This window comes from Rhopalosiphum padi, chromosome 3 (assembly GCF_020882245.1).
Source record: "Rhopalosiphum padi isolate XX-2018 chromosome 3, ASM2088224v1, whole genome shotgun sequence".
In the NCBI taxonomy this organism is placed as follows: domain Eukaryota; kingdom Metazoa; phylum Arthropoda; class Insecta; order Hemiptera; family Aphididae; genus Rhopalosiphum; species Rhopalosiphum padi.
This window is the reverse complement of record NC_083599.1, coordinates 69,587,249-69,614,853: the sequence shown is the minus strand read 5'-3', so window position 1 is coordinate 69,614,853 and position 27,605 is coordinate 69,587,249. Positions and strand designations below refer to the sequence as shown.

The 27,605-nt window shown below is 29.0% G+C and overlaps 5 protein-coding genes and 1 long non-coding RNA gene across 6 annotated transcripts; 3 read left to right on the top strand and 3 right to left on the bottom strand.

The window, feature by feature from the left end:
• Nucleotides 1-7,202: 7,202 nt before the first annotated feature.
• On the top strand, nt 7,203-8,720 carry LOC132926376 (uncharacterized). Its single transcript, XR_009661423.1, has 2 exons — nt 7,203-7,363; nt 7,445-8,720. It is a non-coding gene; the product is annotated as an uncharacterized LOC132926376 (long non-coding RNA).
• A 984-nt stretch (nt 8,721-9,704) lies between these two features.
• Nucleotides 9,705-10,070, bottom strand: LOC132926375 (uncharacterized). Its single transcript, XM_060990728.1, has 2 exons — nt 9,934-10,070; nt 9,705-9,866 (listed from the first exon to the last, which is right to left on the bottom strand). Exons 1-2 carry the CDS (start codon nt 10,068-10,070, stop codon nt 9,767-9,769), a joined length of 237 nt encoding a protein of 78 aa, XP_060846711.1. The 3' UTR covers nt 9,705-9,766.
• A 1,274-nt stretch (nt 10,071-11,344) lies between these two features.
• On the top strand, nt 11,345-15,508 carry LOC132923672 (putative nuclease HARBI1). The gene is given in 6 exon segments (XM_060987596.1): nt 11,345-11,578; nt 11,671-11,783; nt 14,547-14,760; nt 14,852-14,900; nt 14,903-14,992; nt 15,078-15,508. Coding segments are annotated over 6 exon segments (1,131 nt in total).
• An 18-nt stretch (nt 15,509-15,526) lies between these two features.
• Nucleotides 15,527-16,373, bottom strand: LOC132925533 (uncharacterized). Its single transcript, XM_060989924.1, has 4 exons — nt 16,288-16,373; nt 16,020-16,207; nt 15,805-15,937; nt 15,527-15,533 (listed from the first exon to the last, which is right to left on the bottom strand). Exons 1-4 carry the CDS (start codon nt 16,371-16,373, stop codon nt 15,527-15,529), a joined length of 414 nt encoding a protein of 137 aa, XP_060845907.1.
• A 3,462-nt stretch (nt 16,374-19,835) lies between these two features.
• Nucleotides 19,836-20,963, top strand: LOC132925532 (uncharacterized). The gene has a single exon (XM_060989923.1). The coding sequence runs from the start codon at nt 19,836-19,838 to the stop codon at nt 20,961-20,963; it is 1,128 nt and encodes a 375-aa protein (XP_060845906.1).
• Nucleotides 20,964-24,929: 3,966 nt separating this feature from the next.
• On the bottom strand, nt 24,930-26,187 carry LOC132925531 (52 kDa repressor of the inhibitor of the protein kinase-like). Its single transcript, XM_060989922.1, has 3 exons — nt 26,066-26,187; nt 25,942-26,003; nt 24,930-25,747 (listed from the first exon to the last, which is right to left on the bottom strand). The coding sequence occupies exons 1-3, from the start codon at nt 26,185-26,187 to the stop codon at nt 24,930-24,932; spliced, it is 1,002 nt and encodes a 333-aa protein (XP_060845905.1).
• Between the last annotated feature and the right edge of the window lie 1,418 nt (nt 26,188-27,605).

The window sequence follows — 27,605 nt, the reverse complement described above, 5'->3', positions numbered from 1 at the left end:
TGGACATTTAAAATCCAACGTATTAATATATATTAAAAAAAAACATCATTGTAATATATTTATATCTAAATATACACAAAAAACAAGTAACACAGACGCTTGAAGGGGCACGGGCCACGGAGCCGCAAGATAAAAATATAAATTGCATGTATAAAAATAACATAATATCATTTAAACATATTAATATACATTAGTACCTATATAGTAATCATCATCGATCACAATAATTTAATAATTATTACTATATATTTTGTTTGTTACATTCGATATCAGTGGTGCTATAAAAATAACAGTTTTATAAATAATTAAAACTATAATAGGATAATAAGTACATTATTTAAAACTAAATTTATTTTTTTCCGAATTAGTTTAGGACTTTATATAATATTAAAATAGTTCATAACGAATCACATATTTTTATTTGTCAAATTCCCTTTAAAATTTATCAAAATTAAAGATTGAATTTTTTTTTTTTTTTGGTTTGGGGGGTGTCCAGACACCGTGGACACCCCCCCAAAATACGCCACTGGTCTGATCCATATATATCATCCTTGCGAAATTTTCCTAAAAATATGCATAAGAATTTTCAGAGGACGTTAAAAAACTTTTAAAACCGATCGATTCAAAAACCGACGAAGAAATTATGATTGATTTAAATCAATCATTAACAGAAATTAATTTATCAGATTAAAGTAGATTTAGTTGTTATATTTCTGTGTAAATGATGTACGTTATATTATTATATTAATAATATTTGTAGTAACAATTTGGTTCAATTATGTAAAAAAAAAAAACAAAAAAAAATTTTCTGACCAAAAGTGAGTACCTTTTTATTTTAGGAAAACTAAACGTGTACATTACAAATGCAATTTGGTGCAAAATGTTTTTATTTTTTATTGTTGCTGACAACTTGCACTACAAAATGTATGCATTGAATATTACGTAAAACTGCGTTATTTTTAGTTATGTTCCACAACAACCGAAAAAACAGCGGAAAATTTTAATAAATTATTCAGAGTGAAAACAATTGATTACAATCTATAGCGTTAAAATTGGAAATATTTTATAAAACATCTATATATTTCTATTCAAACGGTTCTATCATATTTAATAATCAAATGATTGACCTCATATTTTTAATTTACCATTCAAAAACTATAATAAATATAATCAAATATCAAAATTTAGCATTTCTTAGTTTTTAGGAATAACATTTTTGGCAACCTAAAAATGGGTTTCAGACCACTGTGGCGTCGTGCTTCTCGCACTCCGCAACACCATCAAAGCCATCGAACAAACACCGGCCGAGCTGGTTTACGGCACAACACTCAAGACTCCCAGGCGAGTATTTTCATCCCACGCCGGCAGAGCCTCAACCACCGGAACTTGTCGCAGTGTTACGCGAGTCCATGAACCAACTGCGGTATAGTCCAGATACGAATCACCATACTCAGCGCGCCGCGTTCGTACCCGTCGAATTGGACCGCGTCAGTCATGTTTTCGTCCGAATCGACGCCGCCAAGACCCCCCTACAGCCGAGATTCGCCGTGCTCGAACGACGCGAGAAAGTATTCAAAGTCCAGCGTCACACCTCAACAACATGGATTTCAGTCGACCGTCTCAAGCCAGCCTTCATTGCACGCGAAGATCCCGTCACCGACCACACATACGCAGTCTCCGCCACGGATGTCGATCGTACGTCACCCAGCGATCTTTTTTCGGGGGGGGGAGTAATGTGGCGATACGGCCGGTATCACCACTCGCTTTCGCGAGAGCAGTTTTGCCAACTCTAGTTTGTCATATATTGTATTTTGTATTCGTATATTATTTTATGTTATTTTTCTTGTCATCGCCCGAACTGTCGCGATTTTGTTCCCCTCCGCGCACCACTACTTATCATCGCCGGCACGTCACCCGTGAGGCGATTTTGTACGAGCCTCTTCGCTCGCGCCGTTCCTACGAACAAGTCGTTCCGTTTTTTTCCTCGCTCGTTCGCGAACTTTTGTACGCTACGCGCCCCTACCGCGTGACTTTTGTGTTCATCCGAACTACGTCCGCCGACGACAGTTTTTTGTGTTTTAACCATATTTTATTTGTCAATAAAACTGTGATTTCTTTCGGCGTTTTGCGCCCGAGTAAAAATAAACAACTGTGCTAATTTTTTCTCTTTTACCTAACCCTTGAACGGGCGGTAATAACTTCGCGTCTCGACGTATCCGCATATACGTCGAAATTAGCAACTGTCGGTAATAACGGAAGAAACTATCCGTACCTCGTCCGTTATTACCACATATCTAATGATAATGCAATAAATAATGATAACAGTAATTTTAATCCATCACGAAAGTGACTTCTTGTACCAAAGTAATTAACATCCACTATCAATTCCTTAACTTGAAGAAAACTATCTGAAGGATTACCACTGATAAACAGACAGCGGCCTAACCAAAACTTTATCTGTCAAATAAATTTATCCAACAGTTACTTATCTACTAGTTTAACATACTACTGAAAAACCAGGCCTAAGTACAATTTTAAAAATGTGCTTCCATAGATCTCTTGAACATGTATATTGTATATCATATACTTTTTTTTGTTTTTTTTTTTTTTATATGGGATTTGTCTAAACTTCAATAGAACAATAAGTAAATTTATGAATCGCTATAACAAAAATATTGAGAAAATGAGAAACACTATAGTTTTTATGTATAGTAAATTAATAGGGCGTATATACACATAGTTGCATCACTAATTCTTAATATTTATTTAATTGCTTTATGCCAAATTTACAATGTATGCGAAAGAACAGTACATTTTTAAATTTATTGAATGGATATAATAAAACTAATAATAATAAATATATTTAACTAATTTGTCTTTTAAATTGTTCAATACAATGAACAGTTTTATTCAAGTCACATTAGAGCAATGTTATTTTTTTATAATATGTTACCATTTTGGAGGTTGATTCTTGAATCTTGCATATATTATGTTGCTTACAACAAATCTACATAACGTTATCTTTGAATAATATTCATTTATTAAATTAAATGAGTTCAAAGTAGGTATACTAAGAAAGTAAAATCACACTTACGGTAATGCTAAATTGTAACTAAGTTGATTTTAGAGTCTTGAATACTATAAATTGTTATGATTATTATTATTCTTACTACAGTAATTAACATTGTTCACATGAAAATATTTTGTGTGACAAAATAATTTCATTCCACAGTCTATAATGTCATAAGTAGTTAAAAAAATAAGAATTGGTGAAAAAATTACGCAATATTAATTTTAATATTGATTGTAATTACAATGACGAGTAAGTACTAATTTTAATTAAATAATCCTAATATGCCACTGCCACTCATCACCATGTTAAACTAATTTGAAGGGCTTTATTTTAATGATTAAAATTTTATTTTTAGGAAACAAAACAACGACATATGTCGTATATACTAATGAAAAACTTAATTTTTAGTTGTATACATTATTAATGTAAATCATCATGATGTTTACACCATTAATGGATATCATATTTTCAAAAATGTTTGGTATCATAATTTTTTTTAAATGCTTTCTAAGATTGACAACTTGACAAGATATTTATACGTTGATAGTAAAATGCTCATGTAAGTAAAAAAAAAAAGCATCCTATTTCTATTAACCATTATTTTTATATGTTTACAATAAATTGGCTTATGACTATTTTTTTAATATTACACAATACTCTAAAATTATAAATTTAAAAAATAATAATCTCTTCAATTAAATAATTAAAATAGTATATACCAATAGTGCTTTATAACAAATACGAAATAATTTTTAACAAATTAAAAATATTACTCAACACTTAAATAATTTTGGAAATCACTTACGTTTCAGCTGATATAGAGGTAAACAACAGTACTTATTATATATTTTTATAATATTTCCAGTACAATTTTAACGTTTTATAATATAAATAAATTCTTATTACATAAATATAGTCGACTCTGCGAGCATATTTTCTAAGTATAAATTCATAAACGAATCACATAATAATGTACTCACTTAATAGAATATATAAATATATAGGTAATCGTACCATTCGTCGTATGACGACAGACACCAGTTGAAAAAAAGACTATAGATACGTACGCTGCAGTTCGATCATATTATTATCGTATTAAATGTGTCCAATATAATTCCACTGTTGTTACAATATGGGTAGTGGTACTCACCGGACCATACTTAATGTATAATAAACGAAGGCATCTCCACCCTATGTATAATGGAAATCGAATGTACATTTTCGTATTCGCCATTTAAGTGCATGCGATTAGAGATACTTATCACATTCCTTGGTGTTTCACACAAGACGTGATTTTTAATACCTGTATAAAATGTCTGTCCTAACTGCAATTTCGTTTCTATGGATGTTTTAGTGTCGCAGCCTCGCAGGTATGTATTCAATTCACAGTGGTCATTTGTTGTCTAGACGTATTACAAATGATCAAAACGTGATACGTGATATAATAATATGTCCCTTGGCGCCTATATAGAATATTAACAAATACATCGTCAATGCGACGCCACTGCATGCAGACTTAGTAGAAATATGTATCATCGGTCAAATACTTACTACCCTGCTGTAGTGGTCGATTTTCGAAAACACAAAATAATAATAATATTATTATCTATTAAATGTGTCCATTATAGTTCCACTGTTGTTACAATATGGGCAGTACTCACCGGACCATACTTACAGTCTTAATACTTAATGTATATAATAAACGAAGGCATTTCCGCCCTATACATAATGGAAAACCTATACATTTTCGTATTTACCATTTAATAAGAGCATGCGATTTAAAGATATCACATTCCTTGGTGTTTGACACAAGACGTGACTTTTTATACCTGTATAAAATGTTTGTCCTAACTCCGATCTCGTTTCTATGAGTGTTTTAGTGTCGCCAATAGGTATGTATTCAATTCACAGTGGTCATATGTTGTCTAGACGCATTACAAATTATCAAAACGTATCAATATAGATATGATCATGGTAAGATCTGTATATGTACTCCGCGTACTCGTATTATATTATTAAATCCATTATTGATTATTTTTGACCAGAAAAATACATTAGAAGACCTACTTATTATTGTTGTATAAATTGTAATATGTCCATATAGGCGCCCTATACAGAATGTTAACAAAAACGTCGTCTATGCGACGCCACTGCATACAGACTTAACAAAAATATGTTCAATAATATATCGGTCAAATACCAGCCAGCTGTGGTGGTCGATTTTCGAACACACAAAATAATAATGCGTACCTACCATCTGTCTAGGAGCTTTTTCCTTACCTAGTCATAGCGCTTAAGATTTTACTGACATTACCTATAACTGCAGCAAGTGCTGAATGATCGTTTTCAAAACTGAAGATTATAAAAAAAACTACTTGCGGTCTCAAATATGTCAAATGCGTTTAGTTGGTGTGTCAACTCTTTCAATTGAAAAGGATGTATCAAACAAATTGGACATGAAAGAAATAGTAGAAGACTTTGCAGCATTAAAAGCTAGAAAAATAAAATTTATATAAAAAGTAAAGTTTTTGGATTTTTTATTATATCGCTTTTAACATTTTTGTGAAAAAAATTTAATATTTTAAGGTACTTAAATTTCAACAAAAATAACCATTTAAATGTAATTAATTTTAATTGTCTGTAGTTGAATAAAAATATTATTTTTTTATGAATTATAAATTATAACTATAACGTATAGCCCGTATAGGTATACTGTGATTTGAACCCTAAGTAGAGATAAATATGTTTGATGAAATGGTTAAGGTGACAAGGGGTAAATAGAGTGAAAAGGGCGGCAAATTTTGATTTTGCCTATGTATACATTTTGTTTAGAGTCGGCCATGTACCTATACAAATACAACAGCTATAGCCGTCTGGTCTGGTCCACTCATGTTTAAGATTTATTCGTGGACCAACTTCACCAACTAACACAGTAACACTACAGGTAAAACTTACATTCAATATTCATTTGTCTAGGTATTCAATAATTTATTTTCCTTTTGTAATAATTTTACACAACAACAACTTATAATTTATAAGAAACATAATATTTTATTTCAGGGATTTATAACTTTTTTATGTAACGTAATTTATTTATATAGTTATCGTACAATACAAAATATGGTGGGTATACATTTATATTATTAATTTTTTTTTTTTTAGGTTAGATAAGACGTAATATATTTAATTATTATTATTATAACTAAATATATTATTTAGGTACAATGAAATACATCTGTATACAATTCTAAAATTCTTCACACATTACAAACCCTATGTTGATTCAGTGTAGATGCACCGAGTACGCGTAGGTTTTGTTAAATTAAACAAGGTCCACTGCATTGAATCGTGATAGGGTCGGGAAATACGTCACCCGGTCACTGCAAATCGTTGACTCTAGAAACCGCACACTTTTGATAAAATACAAGACAACATACATTTAATAAGTTAAAACCACACAAATTTAAAAATGGTCGTATCCAAAAACCGCGTAGTTATGATTTCAACCCCAAAAAGGTCGATAGACAAAAAACGCATATGTCTTTATGTATAATTAATTATTTATTCACATTATTCTCATAGACTTATAGAAATAGACGGAACATTTGCCCCGAGGACTAGGAGGCGTGGTCGTGCCAAACGGATTAAGAGAGATACCATTAGTTTTATCATAAGAGTGAGAGAAATAGAACTGTTCCGAGGACAGCCAATTAGAGCGTTTGTTAAATTTTATTATTTTCTAAATGATAAGATAATTATTTGTCATGATAGTACATGTGATAGTAATGATGGTATAATCTATATTTTAAAATATAACGTTTTAAGTGTTTCAAGTTGAAACTTTCAACTCGTTAATCGTTTTTAAAACATAAAATATAATTAACTGTTAATTAATATCTGTAAGACTAGTTTTATTAGTCTATATTAGTGTTTCAATTTTTCTTTGTAGTTTGTTTTAAAATTAAAAATGTTCCATTGACAAATCTAAAATAAACATACAAAAACAATAAAATAATTATTATATATTTATATGACATTTAGTTTATTGGATCATAATAAATATTAAATTTTCAGTTATAGTTAATTAATTTATTGATTCATGTGTAAATTGTAAATTGTAAATTTTTGCCTTAGTGAAGATTTGAATACATCATCGTTTATCCTGGTTCCAATATGTCTAAGACGAACTTTCAAAAATAGATCTATAATTAGATTAATTAATTGCTCTCTATGATTATTGAATACACATTGATTAGATATATGGTCTTCAATATTTTGAAAAACATCCATGTAAATATCTTGCTTTATTTTAGTTTTTAGAAATAATAAAATATTTTTTTTATTAAATAATTCAGTTTGGTATTGTTTTAGGTAAGCTTCAGCACATTTACATATAAGTATGACATCATTACTTGGATTAATTAAATTACAACCATCCCATTGTTTAAACTGCAAAAATTTTATTATATAGTTTGGATTTTTTTGAATTAATATGTTTTTACAAAACAAACAATCAATTCGCTGTTTTACTTTTTTTACAATAAAGCCAGCTATATACTCAACGACATCTTCTACATAATTACTGAGACTTACTGAACTTTCGATGTAATCATGATCAGTTAATTCTTTACTTGAACCTTGGGTTATGTTATCCGTAGCATTGAACTCCAGTGGTAAAATAGTGGTAGCATCTAGAATACCACAGTTACCAAAACATGATGCAGTTATTTGGTTATTTACAAGTAAACGTTTATAAGCATGTTCAAATTGAAAACAACTTGGATTGTTGTTAAATCCACTTCTTCCCCTAGCTGCACTGAAAAAAGTTTCTAGATGGTCCTGCAAATATTTATAAGTAAGCATATAACCATGGTTTAATATTTGTTTATCATCTAAAGTTCTATAAATTTGTATGCAGTTTTCCAAATCTAATATCAAGCCAACAAAACCTGTATTTCTAGAATGATTTACTATATTAATTTCCTTGGATAGTGCACAACCTTGCTTTTTAGGGATTTCTTTAAGTTTCAAACTCATTACGTATGATTTGAATTGTTCTGTGAACTGTCCATATTTTTCTAGTGTTTCTAAACACAAAGGTTTACCATAAGGAGCTTTGCTAAATTTAGTTCGACTATTTAATATATCAAAAGCTCTGTTGAAGTATTGACAAAATTCAGCTGTGGCAAGAGCATTATTATATTCTGGATTAGTGTTATGGAGGTATTTCAAAGCTGAACTTACACTTTCACTTAATACTTGCACTGCTAACTTAACCCTCATTTTTTCATTCTGGTAATGTATATGTCTATTTGTCAATTTTGTAGCTAAATGCAAACCTTGATCCTTTTGTTTTTCATGAAGCATTCTTATAAAATTCCAATCTATACATTCTCCTTTACCATTATATATTTTTTGTTTTTCTCCAAAACAGTTGCGAACTAATTTCATCATGTGTGCTGCATCCCAAATTAAATAAATTGGTTGTTGTGTAATAGGGTGGTCAATATAAGCCTTCATGTTTTTTGGAGAAAAATTGGCTCCTAATTTAGTGCACATTGTTTTATTTACATTTGTTCCGTCATACGTAATAGAATGTAAATGAGAATTCGTTTCATGTAATAAAATAATGCATTTTGTCAACAAATTAGCTCTTTCTTCACCATTCAATCCATTAATTGCAAAATATCCTACAGGGATTTTCCAGTGACTGTTAATGGCAACAGCCATAAACACAAGGATATTTGTAGCTAGAGGCCTGTCTTGCTCATCTCCATCATATCCAATTTCAGTGCCCATATTTACAAATCCACTCCACTCACTCCCTGTCCATGTAACATTTTTTTTAATTGCCATTTCATCAACTGTAAGATTAATGGCAACTTTTTCATTGGCAGCTTTTAAAGAAATTGCATGTAATGCTTCATTACTAAAACCTGGTTTGCCATTAACTACTTTGTACCACCGACTGATACTTTTTGGATGAGGCAAGACATTTTTGAATGTGATACGTACAAAATCATATGCCCTAGCTGAATAAAATTGTAATGTTACAGCAAATTGTCGAAGCTCAGCAGTAAATTTTCCTTTTTTGTTTTTTATCATAAGCTCTCTTAATACTGAAGATTGGCAAGACTAAATAAATAATAATTAATTTAGGCATATTAAAATTAATTGGTGAGTGGTAGTATTAAATATTTAATTTAACCTAGTTACCTTAAGAATTAGTGATGCTTGTTCAGATAACATATTTTGTTTTTCTAGAACCACTATCATTTCCTTAAGGTTTTTTACTTTTTTTAATAATCTTCGATTACACTCTGTTAAACATTTAATCCTTTTATCTTTGAGTACTAATTGGTTTTTGATTAAATTTAAGTTTAATTTAGCTCTCCTAGGTGTTGAAAAGTTTTCATTAGTCAAACTAGCAACGTTAGATGGTCTCCAAATTAACCTATACAAAATTAATAATAAATAAATTCAAAAGTTTTCATTTGCTGCATTACAAATATAAATTTGTAAATTACCTTCTTGCACATCGTGGTGTATTTATAAACAAATCACTTGTATTTTCACCATGGTCATTCACATTGGATAAAGGGGTACTAGTAGATATTTTTGGACTGTTAAATATAATATAATAGTAATATATACTACACATTTTGGAATTTTATAAATTTAACTATCAAGATCTTAATAATACCTATTTTCAACAAATAGTGTACTTGATTCTGAACAACTTAATATTTTGTTTTCGCTATGTGAGGGAACATATTGTATTTCAATTTGGTCTCTAAATTCCCAAAAAGTATAATTATCATACTACAATGATATAAAATATACACATATTTTTAACTTACTCAACAAGTTTTGGGAGTGCGTTTTTCTTAAGTCTCGTACTAAAATAATCCTCTTTTTTAAAATGTGATGAACATAAGTATGAATAATTAGGTATTGTTCCTTTAATGTTACATTGATTTAACCACTTTTGCCTCATAGATGGATTACTAGGGAATCTAATTTATTATAATTAATATTTATTAATATTTGACTGGCTGAGCCCTTTATACAATAGTGCATATAACACATTTATATAAAAAATAACTAGAAAATTTATTTTACTTATTGTACAAAGATACATATTTCTTATAATTAGGGCTGTGATTTTTTTTGGTGATTGTGAAATGAAGCTTTGTAAGTACATAATTTGAATTATGTAACAACGAATCGATTTATGAAACTTTATTTTGCATATTTTTGACATTTTTAAGGTTTTTTGGTGCATTAAATTCAAAGCCCTACTTATAATTATTTAATTTAATAAAATGCAAAAATTATAATTATAATTCATTTAATAAATATACTTGTGAAATGTTGCTGTTTGGTCATTACATTCACACACAATGCATGTTTTCATGATTAAATGTATTATTCAAATTTATAAATAATAATTATAATAAATAACAAAATAGTCAAAATAATATAATAAAAGTAGAAACTGTTAATAAATATTTAAAAATTTAAATAATTATAATAGGTACTTTATTAAAAATAATATTATACTTTCGGTCTATTAGATAATAGATAATATTAGATAATAACATATTAACCTACATCTATAAATAATATTATTACAATCGTTTATAAATATTTCTATAAGTAATAGATATATTGTTTATATTATAGATATATTTAAATATAAAAAATTATTCCCGCGATTTTTCAACACCCGATCCTCTAAACAAGCTCCACCCACTTGCACGCGTTATCATACCCAATGTTCCGTCTATTTCTATAAGTCTATGATTATTCTCATAATTGAATATTTCATCAAATTTTTTTCATCGAAAATTTAAAATATTAATTAAAAAAAAATTAAAAACTTTCACAGTTTGATTGGTTGAAACCGACTGTAGCGCTATTCTGTAACTCGATAAGGTAGCTTAACGACAACTTTCGATTCGTTGAGCTAACGAAAATTTTCTTATCGAATATTATCGAAAAAAGCGATTCTGTATTACAGATATTCGTTAACCTATCAATTATTTTCGTTAAAACTGTCGATAGTGAAAATAAAATATCGCTAACCTAATACACCCATCAAGACCCCTCGATAATACTTAACGGAGATGGATAAGAGGAAAAACGTCATATTTCATGTTATCATTGATTTATTATCGTAGTTACTAGTTATTAATTATTTACTATTTTGAATTTTGATGCTGTGAAATATTTATTATTAAGTACGATTTTTCAAATAGAAATAGGCACATGGCTCTAGAATTTTTAAGGTGGGAACTTATTGTGTTGGAAGAAAGAGTTCGAATTCAAGAAAGGCGTATTGAAAGAAGGATTTTGAGAGATGAACAAAATCCTTTTGATCTCCCTCTCGATGAATTTATATTCATGTTCCGCATAAGTCCCGAACTAGCATTTGATGTAATAAATGCTATTAGGCCTTTATTGCTTGTTCAACGTACTTCAGGGATATCTCCAGAAGTGCAAGTTAGTTAATTTAGTTCCAATGGTTTGATTTGTTTCTCTTTCACATAAATAAAATTCTTTTTATCTAAATATTTAATTGTATATTTTTTTAGTTCCTAGTTACTGTTCATTTCTACGCTCAAAGTTACCAAAGAGGTTTGGGTGGTAACTCTATCCTCAACATAAGCCAGCCATCTGTAAGTCGATGTATTAGTAGGGTCACAAATGCTATAAACCAGGGATGGCGAACCTTTTGATAACTGCGTGTCAAATCAAAATGTTTGGTTTGATTTTATTTGCCTTGCGTGTCAGACCTTTTTTTTGCTTAAAAAATAATTAATTAAACATATAAACATGATTTTATTTGTTGTTAGGTGTATAAAATATTTAAACTTTACAGCATTTTCTGTTTAGGTACTATAACTATTGCATATTAATATAACTTTACAGCGTTTACTATTACTATTTACTATTTATAAAGTTACATGTACATATTAATATATCTTTACAGCATTAATTTACTATTATATATTAATACAAACACATATTTTTTTTAATTACAAAAATAAGTTTTTAATGAGAAATTTGTTGCTGCATATTTCCAGCTAACTAATCAATCCTGGGATTATAATTTGTAGATTTTAATTGAATACATGCTGCACTGATATCTGTTCCAAGACGATTTCTCAAAGTAGATTTGATAAAATTCATGGAGGAAAATAGCTGCTCACATGTATATGTAGAACCAAACATAGTCAATAATGAAAGTGCTAATTTTTTCATGGATGTAAATGAATTTGGTAGACTTTTCCACTCAATAAGAATTAGGTTTTCGGTTTTAATACTGCTATCAATTTCACAATAATTTTTTTCCAGTTCACTGATTAAATTAATAAATTTATTTCTCCAAATTACATTTCCAGTTCACTGTTTAAATTAATAAATTTATTTCTCCAAATTACATTTCCCCGAAATTCTAAGAAATCTTAGAAATTCCATTTCTAAGTTTTCGATATTTAACCATTCAATAAAAGATAGATCAAGTTCATCATATGTAATTTTATGCGGATTTATTAAAAATTGAAAGGTTGGTTCTAGACATCGAAACTGTGAAAATCTATTAGAAAATAATTCAGTTGTATTTTCTAATATATTAACATATTTTTTAATTATACATTTGATGTCAGTCTGACTATCTGCAAAGTGTAATGAATTGTTCAGATGGTTTTTCAAATGTGTTTTAAATTTTTCATTTTTAAGATCTTTACAATAAATTTCAATTTTTTTTTCAAAACCTTTGATATTTTCAAACATTGTTAAGACTATGTGACCGGGCCCTTGAAGTTTTTTATTTAATTCATTATACATTGTAGTAAAATCAGTGAAAAACATTAAATCGTTCAACCAATTTAAATCTTTAAGTTCTGGATAGTCTTGAGATTTTTCGAATAAAAATAATCGTATTTCTTCTAATAATTCAACAAATCGATGAAGAACTTGACCACGACTCAACCAACGAACACTGTTATACATTAAAAGGCCAGCGTATTGTGATTCAACTTCATCTAATAATTTAGTAAATTGTCGGTTATTTAAAGCACGAGATGTAATGAAATTGACAACTTTTGTAACTACTGTCTTTAGCACACAACGCTTCTTGATGTATTAAACAATGAAAACTGATTAACGGATGAGAAATTTCTTTCGAAAAAAGTTGAACAAATCCATTGTGTTTGCCAACCATATTAGGGGCACCATCCGTAGTTATTGAAACAATATTATTTATATTTATTTTTAAATTGGCGAATTCTTTAAGTACTACATTCATAATATCTTGACCAGTTGTTTTAGTAGAAATCGTCATTAATTTTATTAATTCTTCTCTCATAATATTAACACTACTGAACAAAGACTGCTAGTCGCGCCTGTGAAGTTACATCTGTACTTTCGTCAAGACAGATTGAAAAATAATTTTCTGAAGCCAAATCTGTTTGAAGCTGATCTGTTATATCATTACTCATACAAATAATACGATCTTTTACAGTATTTCTACTAACAGGCAAATCGTTAATACGTTTTATTATTTCATTTTTATTAGTAAAATCATGAAACAAAATGTTAGACGCCTTAACAAAAACTTCTTTTAAGTATTCTCCGTCAGAAAGTGGCTTACCATGCTGCGCAATGCAATGCGACACAGAAAAACTAGCGGCTGATAAATTATTATTTTGTTTGAACGCCACTTTAAATTTGTTTGATTGACTTCTAAAAAATTTTACTTTTTGAGAAATCAATTCTAATTTTTCTTCAGCCGATAGAGAAAATATATTATTATGAACTGTCTCGAAATGTCTTTTAACATTAAAACTACGGCTTACAACTGTTTCGTTACACAAGCAACATAGTACCTTATTATTATTTTGAATTACACCAAAATCCACTGTCCACTGTTCGTGGAATTATCTCCCACTACCGCTTTTTTCTGGATTCAGTTTTAATTTTTTGAACATTTTTATTCTATAAATTAAGAATATAGTATTAATTATTTTATACGAATTTTTAATTTTTGAAAATAATAAAAATAAATAATATTCACCAATGAATTAAACTTCCAACGGTTAAACGTGAATTATATTGAGAAAGCCCGAAGCAATATTGAATAGGTTGGTTAAAATAGTCGTCGTGTAAGGCATCCGAAACTATCTGTTGACGACTGTCGACTGTTCTGTTTTACCTACGTTTGTTACGTAAACGCGATAAACGAATTTATTGATAATCTAATCGTTTCGTTTACGAGCTTAGGAAATGGAAAGTACAGATTACAATATCTTACGATACATTCCAATAATAAGTTAAAAATAGTTTAAAATTATCTATAATTTTTTTGGAAAGTGAAGTAAAAATTAAGAATTATATTTTAAATTGGCGTGTCACTGAAATAATGCGCGCGTGTCACTCCGTGACACGCGTGACATAGGTTCGCCATCCCTGCTATAAACCAACGTCTTTTGAGAAAGTGGGTAAAATTTCCAATGACAGCTATTGAGAGACACAAAGCTAGGGAAAAATTTGAAGCCGCGCCGCAACCTTTTGAAGGCACTTTAGAAGCAATTGACTGCACGCATATTAATATTCTCGCTCCTAATGTCCATGAAGAGGCATACGTTAATCACCATGGAAATCATTCGCCCAATGTCCAAGCAGTTAGTCTTACAAGTATTTTCTGCTATGTGTAAGATAAATACTGTTTAGTGTTTATGAAATTTAAAACTCGTTATGAATTTTTCTTATAAGATTGTTGACCCGGATTTAAAAATTTTGAATATCAATGCAAGGTATCCTGGAGCCGCAACGATTCGTATATATGGAGTATGTCTGCCGTACGACGTAGAATGGAATTTCATTATAACAATGGTGAACGTCGTACATGGTTAATTGATATGTCATTTAGTTAGTTATATATTATATACTTAATATATTTAGTAGTATATTTTATATAAATTGAAATTTCCAAATTGCCTAGGTGATGCTGGATACCCATTAGAACCATGGCTTACGACTTCATTACCTCATTATCCGGAAGGTACACGCCAATTTGAATACACCAAAAATCTTTGTAAGGCCAGAGATGTGGTAGAACGATTTTTTGGTGTCTTTAAAAGTGTTTGGAGGTGTCTTTCGTATCAAAGAGTACTTACGTATGCCCCTGATAAAGCAGGTAGAATAGTAAATGCTTGTGCCACACTTCATAATATGCGGATTCATTATAATTTACAAATTCCTGAAGAAGAGTTAGCTATTGAAGTTATTGAACAAATTGGTCAAAATATAAATGATAACCTAGAATTACCTTACATTGATCAGCGAGGTGGTCCCAGAGCAGTGGCTACACGAATACAAAAACAAATTCTTGATCGGTTTAATCATTTAAGAGATGGTGAAGATAATTAAAATAATTAAAGAAGCATACTACATCCTAATATACAAAGTTATTGAATAAAATAAATTTTAATTAACATACTTGGTCTTTTTAATTGAATACATAACATTTTTTAAACATAAAATAATAATAATATACTTGCTCAGTCTTTTGATTTTAATATATCATATTTCTTTTAACATTAAACAAAAACTATATTTTTAACAATATTTATATAACCTAATAACTTATTTATCACATAATATATTATAACTTGCACATTTTAATTTACTATAATCTTTCTAATATTTTGTCATATAAAGATAACATCTTTTGGTCATTTTCAATTACCGATAGAGAATCTGCCATCAATGTCATAGCATCAGCTTGGTTTTCTGCTATTGTATTAAAAGAATTTCTAGCTGCCTGTAACTGACTAGTAAGCTTTTGTTTCACCATTCCTTGAAAAAAAAACAATTGAAATAACCATCATAATTTATAGAACAAAAGAAAAAAATACAATTAAATAACACTGCAACTTACGTGGAGTTTTTAAACTTTTTGAACCTAACCTTGAGTCCCTTACATTAGCAGGCTTGCGAATTTGTTGACCTTGACCTTCACTAGGTGTAGTACTTACATCAAGTGTTACACTTTCATCTATATTTTCATCTCCAACGAAGTCACAACTTATGGTTTCATATTCTATGTTTTCTAAAAATATGAAAATACTTGATATGAGTAAAGAAAAGGTGGGGACATAGTATAAAGGTGAACAATCCCATAAAGTTGTGTAGTACTTAGTTATTACAAACCTTGGTCAATGTTTTCTTCATCTATTTCAAAAGTTAATGGTGTGGGTTCAACTAAATAAATATCCGGATCGCCCGAAGCCATCCTTTGTACATTATTTTCCTAAAAATAGAAGATAATATTACATTTTCAAGACAAATGGAAGCTACTAAGTAATTAATATTAGATTTATTTAATATGTATACCTGCTCTTCCGGCCATGAATCTGGACATGATGTCCCCTCAACATAATCATTTCTAATAATACTTAAAACTTTTTTGTCTAAATCTGACAGCTGAGGTAAATCATTTTTATTATTCCCTGTTTGTGCTCTTGCACTTCTGAGAGCACCAACTTTTTTAGATGTCTTTGTTTTTTGGTCACGCCATGACTAGTTTTTGATCATAAAATATTAATGTTAGAAACTTGAAGTGTACAAGAACATTTATCGGTGGGAGGTAATATAAATTTTCCATTGAAGTTTGGTAAATTTGGGGCTGTATGAAAGCATTGTTCGATGAAGAATATAACACAACCCATATAGCCTTCTATGATATACATGCAAATCCTACTATACAGTATATTAATTAAGTAACTTGCACCATTACCAGTGGATAATTAAATGAAAAATAAATAAAAATATGAATAATTTTTACTGTATATATATATATATTCAGTAATTTTTAAACTTAAATGTTCAATGTTAATCAAGTGAAAAACTATAATACTATTTATTAAGTATTATTTGTTAAAAACTTATTTATTTAGTACCATTTTTGTCATTTTTGAATTATATTTTATTTAGAATTAATATTTTATTACATATTATACACATATGCCCAAACATAATGTGAAAAAAGAAATGCATGTAGCAGTAACATCATTGCTTTAATGCTTCCTAATTTTAAGACAAGCATATTATATTGTTTATACAGAGATTAATAATTTTGTAATAATTAAAATAATTATTAATAATAAATTATTTAAAGTATTAGTGTATTTCAAAATAATTTTTTAACATACCTATTTGAATATTTAAATAGCATATATTTTGATAACAACGATTTATGAGAGGTATAGTGCCAATATGTTTTTAAAAAAAAATATAAAAATATTTTAAAAAGGTATTTAAACACTTAACAAGATTGACTATATTTTGCATTTTATTTTAACATACATTAATTTTTATTTATTCAGATTCTTATACTAAGATTGAGGGAAATAAGTGGACTACTTAATGTTCTATAGTGTAGGATAAAAATATAAAATACACCCAAAACAAAAGCCTACATAACATAACCATACACATTGGTACCTACTTCTTTCCAAGATTTTATATTTTTTTCCGCCTGTCCGTTAGTTCTCATGCCATTTAACTCTTTCACTAAATCTTCCCATAATCCTTGAAGTGCATCTCTTGAATTCATTTTCAAAAATTTGCCTGTGGCTAAATTTGGATTTTGTAACATATAATCTACTAAAAATTCGATTTGATTAGTGCTTCTTCGGCCTTGTCTCTTTTTTTTGGTTGGAGGTCCACTATTGTTAGCCATTCTTAACTTTTAAATTAATTCAATAGGTAAGTCGAAATAAAATAAATAAATAATTTTTATTTTTATAATATTTATATTTGACAATGTTGATGTTAGTAGTGATAAAAAAAAAACTTATCACTAAACATTATGACAGTTTTTATTGGTCAATTTTATGAAACTCTTTGGATTATTTGATTACGTTATCGAAATTTTCGGTAACATAAAAATCATTATTGTAACGAAAAATTACCAAAAATTGATATTACAGAATCGCATTTATGTTAACGATATTCGATACATAATGTGAAACTCGATAAATACTTGTCAACAAAAAAAACCGATATCAGCTTATCGAGTTACAGAATAGTGCTACTGCCGACGTTATTTAAAAACTTTATACCGATCTCTGTCACGTAAAAATTTTTCCTAAAATTAAAACAAATGTTCCTAAACATAAATAGGCAACTAAAGACTTGTTTTTTGCATAGAACTTATCTTATAATCTTATCTTTTCACTACATTCACTAAAAATAGTGTGCGGTTTTAACCCACTATAAATGTGCGGTAATTTGTTATAAAATGACCAATAATAGCTGTGCGGTTTTTGTCAATCAAAATCATGTCAATGCAAATCAAAATTGTTTGGTTTTTGGATGCAACCCTGCAAATATTTCGAATACATAGTACACACCGACCGACCTGTGTATATTGTGTGTAAACGAAATCCCTATACTAATACATGATTAACTGAGCTACTAAGTGTTACATGCCCATGAGAAACGTGCACTGAGACTCATTGAGTGTAGGTAGTAAAACTTTGTTTGCTATAACGCTGGTGAGTTTTTCTTGGCTGTTACTTATTTTCATATGAGCCACGAAAAAGTTGATAATAAGTTAAGATTTAATGTTTATGGAGTGGACTATATTTTTAACTAGGGGAACACGGGGCAAAACTGATACCCAAAATAACGCGCGATTCAATGATAATAAGACGTGATTTTAAACACATGAATCTTATCAGTCACAGTTCTGGCTTCGAGAAAGCACCATCTGCATCGGAAAATTTTGTTTATTACAAGAACTATTGCATAAAGTTGATTTTTCAGGTAACTATTAAAATATTTTATGTTTTTATATAGTGTTATGAATATTATTTAGTTACCAATCGCGTTTATTTTAATCAATTTATATATTAATGACGTTTTGATTTCAATAAATTTATCTTAATACCTATGACGTATATCGTGTTATTAAACTATTTTTAGATATTCGTCGATAGAGGCAAATCCGATGGGGCAATTCCGATAACATGGTCGATTTTGCCCCGTTTCACTTTATAAGTGTTCTCCGTGAAAAAATCTTTTTTTATAAAAACTTATTTATTTATTTTATTTTAGAATGGTTCGAAACTATAAACGTACATCAACGAGACAAAATTGGCCCGAAGAAAGCATGAGATATGCAATAAAAGAGGTTATTGAACAAAAAAAAAGTATTTCTTGTGCCGCAAATGAATATAATTTACCATACGCTGCATTGTATGATAAAATTAAAAAAATTAAAACTCAAAATCTTAATTACAACTCTGAAAAATTAACTGGTAATTATAATAAATGTATAATATATGCTATTCTTAAAATAAGTAATAAAATGTTGTTGTTGTACATATTAGGTATTTTATTAAATTTTCTTTATCATTGATCACAGGTTTAGGACGTTTTAAACCTGTATTCTCTCATAATAAAGAAATTATATTATATAATTATCTAAAAGATATGGAAAGTCGACTTTTTGGGTTGACAATGCACGATTTAAGAAGACTTGCGTTTTAATTAGCTGAAAAAAATGGACTTGATTTTCCATTTAATACAAACACAGGCATGGCTGGTATGTAATTTGTTAAATAATAATTTATTTAAACATTTATTTCATTATTTAAAATACTTCCAGGTCAAGATTGGATAAGAGGATTTTTAAAAAGACCCCGGTCTATCAATAAGAACTCCAGAACCAACATCTGCTGCTAGAGCAATGAGGTTTAATAAACCAGCTGTTGATTCTTTTTATAATTTGTTGGCGTCTTGCATGAAAAAACATTCATTTCCTCCTGATAGGATTTATAATGTTGATGAGACGGGGTTGACGTGCGTTGCTAAGAGTCAAGGAAAAATAACAGCAGTTAAAGGTAGAAAACAAGTCGGTAAACTATCGTCAGCGGAGAGGGGACAAAATGTTACTGCTACTATTTGTTTCTCTGCCGCAAAGCATTATGTACCTCTACTATTAATTTATCCAAGAAAACGCTTAGCACCTACATTCCTTACTGGAACACCTCCATCAACTTATGGTGTAACACATCCCTCTGAGTGGATACAATCGGAAATATTCGTAAAGTGGATACAACATTTAATAAAACACACAAAACCTACTGAAGAACACCCAGTTCTATTACTTTTAGATGGACATGCTACTCACGTGAAAAACTTAGCAGTTTTAGAATTAGCAAGAAAAAACTTCATTACAGTGCTCTGCTTCCCTCCACATACAACACATAAACTTCAACCTTTAGACGTTAGTTTCATGCGCCCATTAAGTATGTATTATAGTCAAGAAATAAATATTTATCTACTTAACCATCCAGGACGGGTTGTGACATTACATGAAATTGGAAAAATATTTGTTACTGCTTACAACAAAGCTGCTACAGTTAAAAATGCTGTTTCGGGATTCAATAAAACTGGTATTTACCCTTATAATCCGGAAGCTTTTAGTGAGGAAGATTTCATAGCAGCTGATACTACTGATATTCCAATGTCAACTTCAACAGACATTGAATCATCATCTAATTTGACATCATCTGATACTACTGATATTCCAGTATCGACTTTAACAAACATTGAGTCTTTATCTAACTTGAAATCCAAGACACCATCTACATCAACTCATTTGCCAAACATTGTACTTGCTTCTACTGCAATGACGGAGATTGCTTCAACATTATCTACTGAGTATTCAAGTATTGAAACTACATCTATAAATCCTACAAATAACATTATGACCAATATGTCAACGCCTCAATCATGTATATTGAAACGAAAAAGCTTTGAAGTTTCACTCAAAGATATAATTCAAATTCCTAAAGCCACTAAAATAAGATAAAAAAAAATGGCAGACGAGGTAAAACAGCGGTAGTAACAAAATGCATTGAACCAACAAGAAAAAATGAAGATAAACATTCAAAGACTAGTTCTCAAAAAAAAATAAAATAATACACAAGTTAAGAAACCAATAACCAAAAGGAAACTTTTTGAACAAAACAGTCCAAAAAGAAAAAAAATAAGAAAAACCGTAATTTAAGTGATACTGAAGACGATACTAATTGTTTGTACTGCAGTCACAGTTATCTAGAATCAAATGAAAGTTGGATATGTTGCCAAAAATGTACTCAGTGGGCACATTTGTTTTGCTCTGGAAAAGAAGAAAATATTGACCAAACCTTCATTTGTGAAAATTGTAATTAAACTTAAAACTAAAATTACTAAAAGATTGAACAAAAGGTATTGTATATTTTAATATTTAATTTTTAAGAGTATTTTAATTTTAATTTTTTCATAGTTTAGTTACACGCATCTGTTAAAAAAGTAAAACTTTTATATTAAATTGAACAGTCATTATTTAACTGCAAATTGTTTTGTATTAATAATTTAAAATAAAAAAAAAACTATTTTGAGGTATGTAAGTTGTTGTAAATAATTTATTTTTGTCCTGACATAATATTATTATATTAAATCGTTTTTATATAGAATACGATTTTGCCCCACCATCGGGGCAAAATCAATAATTTTAGACATTTTAAAAAAAATTGTGTCAAAAAAAAATTTTGATATGAAATATTATAGTTCGATATGCCTATTATGTAAGTATGTAACCATGTAATAAAAAATTAACTATTTCAATTAGCTTGTTAAATATAAAGACAATTGGTTAATTAATCGATCTTGCTCCGTGTTCACCTATATAATAATTATATGTTGGTTATTGACAATAATAATTAATAAAAAAAACAACAATTGGATACATAATAATATTATAATATAATAATTATTAGTTATAACACCATTCGGCGTGTTGTGTCATTTAGTGTTTTAAACTCTTCAATGACCTCGTTAATATACACATTATTAGTTTTATGTTGTTCGACAAATAACAACATCAGTGAATCCAATCTTTTTTGGGTCATTGTTGTTCGAAGTTTACTTTCAATAATAGTCATTTTTGAGAAGCAGCGTTCACAACTGCAACTTATAATAGGTATTGTTACAAATAACTGTTAAGCTTTAGAAAAGTTAGAAAAAATATCACTTTTATTAGAATTTTGTAGCCAATCTAACCATTCCATGTTGTAGCGTAATGGAATTATTGTATTAATAATTTGAGCTAAGCAAAAAGAAACAAAAAGTTTTTATGTTCAATGACGAATTATTTATTTTAACAGCAACAAAACAAAATGACACTGGGTTTCACTAAAATAGAGGTACGATAATAAAAGTGCGCATGACGAGGAGGTAGAACTTACCGAATGGTAAGACAGTCGGTAAATAAATAATACTTATAAATTTAATTTGATTGATTTAATTTAATAATATGAATGCCTATAAACTAATTTATGGTGTAACCTGTATAGGAATTTTAAGACTCGCTATCTTCTAGTCAAACTATATTAAATACAAGTACAAATTATATGATTTATAATGTTGAGCCTAATGATGAATAAAAATTTAAAATATGTGTCCAATGATAATGTCAGTATGAAACCAAATAACATAACCCAATGTTAATGTTAATGTTAGTAAACAGTGGCGTCTTTATGATAAATGATAAAGGAACTTTGGCGCACAAATGCAACAAATGCAAATGGTTGCGGTGTAAGTTGTACCAACCGGACCGATACACTTGCCGCCTAATTATCGTTGTCGATCGGACTCCGTGGATCGAGAGTTTTGAAGGCTAGACAGGCATGGAGGTAAATAAATTGTAACACGTATTTTTTATTCCATTAATTAATTCCATAAGGCATAGAGACCACCTTCACCTTTAAGTTAGGAAATATCCTTTAAATCTAAAACTAAAAGACTTTTACCTTAAATTCAGAAACAAATTAACGTATTTAATTAAAGAAACTAAAACTAAATACTACAAAAAAGAAATACATAAATCCGGCAACAACACCAAACATAAATGGCAATTAATCAATGATATTATATCCAGAAATAATAAAAAAAATAATCTTAATGAATTACTAAATAATATTAAAGCTAATACTGAACCTAATGACAGAAAACCAGCTTCAATCTTAGCCGATAATTTTAACGACTATTTTATAAATGTGGCAACTGATCTAGTTGCACAACTAAAAAACGATGCTAATGTAAATAATTTGTCTAATATCTATCTCTCTAACAATACAATTATGCCAAATAATCCTCCCTTAAATAAATTTGATAACACATGAAGATATACTAGAAGCCACTTCTAAATTAAAAAATGGTGCATCGCCCGGTATCGACAACATATCCTCTAATCTTCTAAAAAAATATAGTTCAAATATCATATTACTCGTATATTCTATACTCTACAAAATATGGACAAAAAGAAACAAACCAAAATACAATTATTTTTTAAAAATGTAAGTACCTACTTATAAATTATATTTTTGTGACATATATATTATACTAAAGTTTATAGTTTTAAATAGTACATATTATATATAAATTGCATAATTAGATGTCAAATGTCAAGTCAAATTGAACTGAGGCATCCAGCTCCAGCAGCGTAGAAAAAATCAAAGGTATATTTAAAATCATAAAAAATAATTTACAATAATATATTAATATTAAATTATTTTATAGTACCTATATACATATTATATATTTATTATATTGTAAGTTATTAATATTCAATTATTTTTTATTAGTTATTGTTAAACACTGTTACAAACCCCTGACTAAACACTTTGTAATATTATATTTTTTAGTTTTAGTATTAGCACTAGTTGCAACATACAATGGAATTTGAATAAATGCTGATACAGCATTTTTGAGCGAACGCAGACGGATGTCGGCCCGCGGCACGACGTCAGTCTGGAAGTAGCCATCACCCGACCATTATACAGAGCATTTTAATAAATAATAACCTGTAGTTTTTGTGAAAATCATTAAAGTACATTTTTGAGAGTACGTAATCCGAATTCTTCGTTATTCTACGTTGTCTTTCAATTCCTGAAATAATCCGTAACAACACACTAGCATAATTGATAATAGCAATATGATATAATTATAAGTTTATTACTTATTATTATTATCTATGATATATTATTAATTTTTTATAATATTGTAGAAATTTACATTGGTTGAATTAAATATTGACGAGACAGATGCCACTTATGATCAAAACATTAATAATAAAGAAACAGATGTATTCTTAATTAACAAACCAATTTAATTTTTCAAGAAAATATATTGGAAGTTGATCACAATAACAAGACTATTGTTAATCATATTCCAGAAATGGTTGATATCGTTGGTGATCTTTAGATCCAATTAACAGAATGCCACCAAATAGATATGAAAGATATGACAGAATAAAAAAAGGTCCTTTCCAACCAGTTATTATATTTCATAAGAGACAGATTGGGGTTTCAAATAGAAGTTTTCATGCTCTTTGATAAAAAGATTTTAATTGGCTAGAGTATAGTTCAGCTTTGGATACTGCTTTTTGTTTTGCTTGTCGCTGTCTTTATCCTGGCTTTATTAGTACTGGATTCAGAGGATGGAACATAGCTTCAAAAAAATTCAAATTACATCAAATGTCATCTATTCATATAAGTAGTGTTCAACAGTGGCGTAGCCAGAAATCTCCCAAGGGAGGGGCCCACCAGATATAACACCAAAATCATACGTTTTAGTATGTTATATTTTATATTTAATCAAGATTAAGACAATTAAAGTACTTATATTAAAGCATGTACAATTTAAATAATGTCTATTATTTTGACCAGTCTTGTAGTTGCATTCTCCTGGCGGAGATTTTTATGAAATCTTGTGCTATTTCCTCCACAGTTACATTTTATTCCTTATTTATGTTTGTTAAAGCCAAGCTATTTAGCTTTTCTTGAGATATTGTTGATCTCAGGTAATTTTTTATTCTTTCAATTGTAGAAAACGTGCATTCTGGAGTGGCAGAAGTAACTGGTAGTGTAAAGAACAACTGTAAAAGTGTTTTAATATTCGGAAAAATATCTTGGCAGTGCTGTATTGCTTCAATTGCAGTTTGTGGTACGTTTTCTGTGTCCTTCCATTGATTTATCCACATGTGTAATTCAGCACTTAAAAAGGAAATTGCGTGAGGAAGATCATTTTCATATGTAGATGCAGCTGATAAAATGAAATCATCATTATATAAATGCAAGTTACATGGAATTAAGCCTTGAAGTGACAATACTTGTTTTAACCTTTCATCAAATCTTGAATGTAATTTGGATATTAAACTATCGAGAAATGGTATAGATATAGATACTTTAAAATATTCTTCTGGACTATTAGAACTAACATTTACACGTTTCATCTGTCTATTACAGATACGAGGCATTTTAATGTCAATATTTACAATAGAAGCTATTTTTGAAACAGTTTCCATTATTTCTTTGAAAGAGTTATCGGCATCATTTCGAATACTGTGTAAGGCATTTTTTACTTGTATTACGTTAGCCAAAGCATTGCATACGTCTTGTTGCTTACCTTGTAAAAGTTTGCTCAAATTAAAAGTATAAGAAAAATATTTATCAGACACTTCTAAAGCAATAATAAAATCCAGTTTTGTTATGGCACTTCCATACAACGTAGCTTTCGTTGATGTTTCTGTATTGGTATCATGCTCAAGATCTTCTAGCGTAGAAACAATGTAAATATATAGTTCTTTAAAAGTTAATATAGCGTCGTGTCGCTCTACCCATCGAGTTTGGCACAGTTGTTTTAGCTTTTTCTTTTGAACAGTGTTAACATCGTTTCAATAATATATTTTAACTTCTCGGTTCGTTTGGAAGACGAAGAAAAAAATTTCCAGTTAGTTCCAATTATACCATTCATATTTTTTATAGCTGATACTTCACATGCTTTTGATAAACATAGATTAAGGGAGTGACTGAAGCAGTATAAAAAGCCAAAGGATATTCATTTAAAATTAGTGCTTGAACACTATTATACTTGCCAGACATGTTTGATCCCCCTTCGTAACCCTGTCCTCTTAAGTTATCAAAACTTAAACCAACTTTTTCTAGTTCATGCTTCAATGTTTTTGTTATTTCTGACCCAGTAGTTGAGACCATTTTTATAAAACATAAAAAATCTTCACTTATGACGCAATGTTTTAAGTCAACATAACGTACGCATATTGTCATTTGTTCATTTGTACTGATATCGGTTGTTTCATCACACAAAATCGAAAAATACTTAGAAAGTTTTACTCTATCAACAATTTTTTGTTTAATTACAGAACCCATTGATTCGATAATTTCATTTTGAATAGTTATTAAATAATTATTTAATAAATACTTATACAGTGTCCCGCCAGGATTTACCCATTGCGATATCTCCTGAAATAATGGAGATATCATAATTCTGGTTTTTTAATAAGATTCACAGGGACAAGAACTACAAATTTTTTATGTTTTAATTTATTTTTATGTTTTGGTAAAAAAGTTAAAAAATGTATTTTTTCATTTAGTTATTTAAAAAAAAATTGAAGATACCCATTTTGTAGTTTTTTTTTTCTGAAAATATTGACGTTTTAACATTTTAATTTCATCAATTTCCTGGTTTTTAATATTTTTTCTAGTTTCGAAAAAAACTGCGAATTATTTAATACGATAGTGCCATGGTGGTATCATTGTATCAAACATGTGGCCCACCGCCCGCGTGCTCGTACGGCTGGCGAACGGGTTTCAGTGTGGCTCGCAATAATTAATAAACGTCATATTTTATTTCTTCAACATTGTTAAATTGTTAAATAAAGTTAATAACTACCTATTGTACAAAATATCAATATGTACATTTTTGTTATACCTAGTATTAAATACGGTTATATTATAATAAATAGATAAAACAAAAGTATTTTGTTTACTTTGAATTTAGTAAAAAAAAGGTGTTTTGTCCGCCAAAGTATAAATACGTAATAGTTAATATATTATGGCTTGTTGGTAATTTGAGTATGGCATTGTCCACAATTTAAATACCTAATTTAATATTTTTATATTATTATCTTGTCCCATTTTTTGGCAAGACATAAACATAATATTATTAATTTATTGTTGGTCTACAAAATAATGTAATATTTTGATAAAAATGATCACTAGGACTAGGTACATAAATTCTAAAATCACATCATTTATAGTTTTGTACTCATGTCTATCATATTAATTTATAAAGTAATAAAATGCAGTGTTGGGTAGTAACATAACGTCCGTTACTCGTTACTGTAACGTAGTTACAACTTTCAGTAACGTATGATAACTTCATTACTATTATTTTTTTGTAACGACGTTAATTATTTAGAAATAACTTACCAGAAGAACGCGTTGCATTATAAATTTATTTAATTATATGATTTTTTTTGTATATCGCGGTGCTATGAAGGCCGAAGGGGCACTTTGCAGGTCCTTCCTCTCGTATCAGTATCAGAAAATTTAATTATATTTAAAACTCAATTAGGTATAATTAGTAATTACATGTATGTGTAATTACAACA

Coding starts and splice junctions, on each gene's coding strand:
- LOC132925533 (XM_060989924.1), bottom strand. CDS start 16,373: ATGGCTTCGGGCGATCCGGATATTTATTTAGTTGAACCCACACCATTA. Junction 16,208..16,287: donor GAAAACATTGACCAAGGTTT/GTAATAACTAAG, acceptor ACTCATATCAAG/TATTTTCATATTTTTAGAAA. Junction 15,938..16,019: donor AAAAAGTTTAAAAACTCCAC/GTAAGTTGCAGT, acceptor TTTTTTTTCAAG/GAATGGTGAAACAAAAGCTT.
- LOC132926375 (XM_060990728.1), bottom strand. CDS start 10,070: ATGAGGCAAAAGTGGTTAAATCAATGTAACATTAAAGGAACAATACCT. Junction 9,867..9,933: donor GCACTCCCAAAACTTGTTGA/GTAAGTTAAAAA, acceptor TTGGGAATTTAG/AGACCAAATTGAAATACAAT.
- LOC132925532 (XM_060989923.1), top strand. CDS start 19,836: ATGAGGTTTAATAAACCAGCTGTTGATTCTTTTTATAATTTGTTGGCG.
- LOC132925531 (XM_060989922.1), bottom strand. CDS start 26,187: ATGGTCTCAACTACTGGGTCAGAAATAACAAAAACATTGAAGCATGAA. Junction 26,004..26,065: donor GGATCAAACATGTCTGGCAA/GTATAATAGTGT, acceptor ATACTGCTTCAG/TCACTCCCTTAATCTATGTT. Junction 25,748..25,941: donor AGCTATAAAAAATATGAATG/GTATAATTGGAA, acceptor TTTCTACGCTAG/AAGATCTTGAGCATGATACC.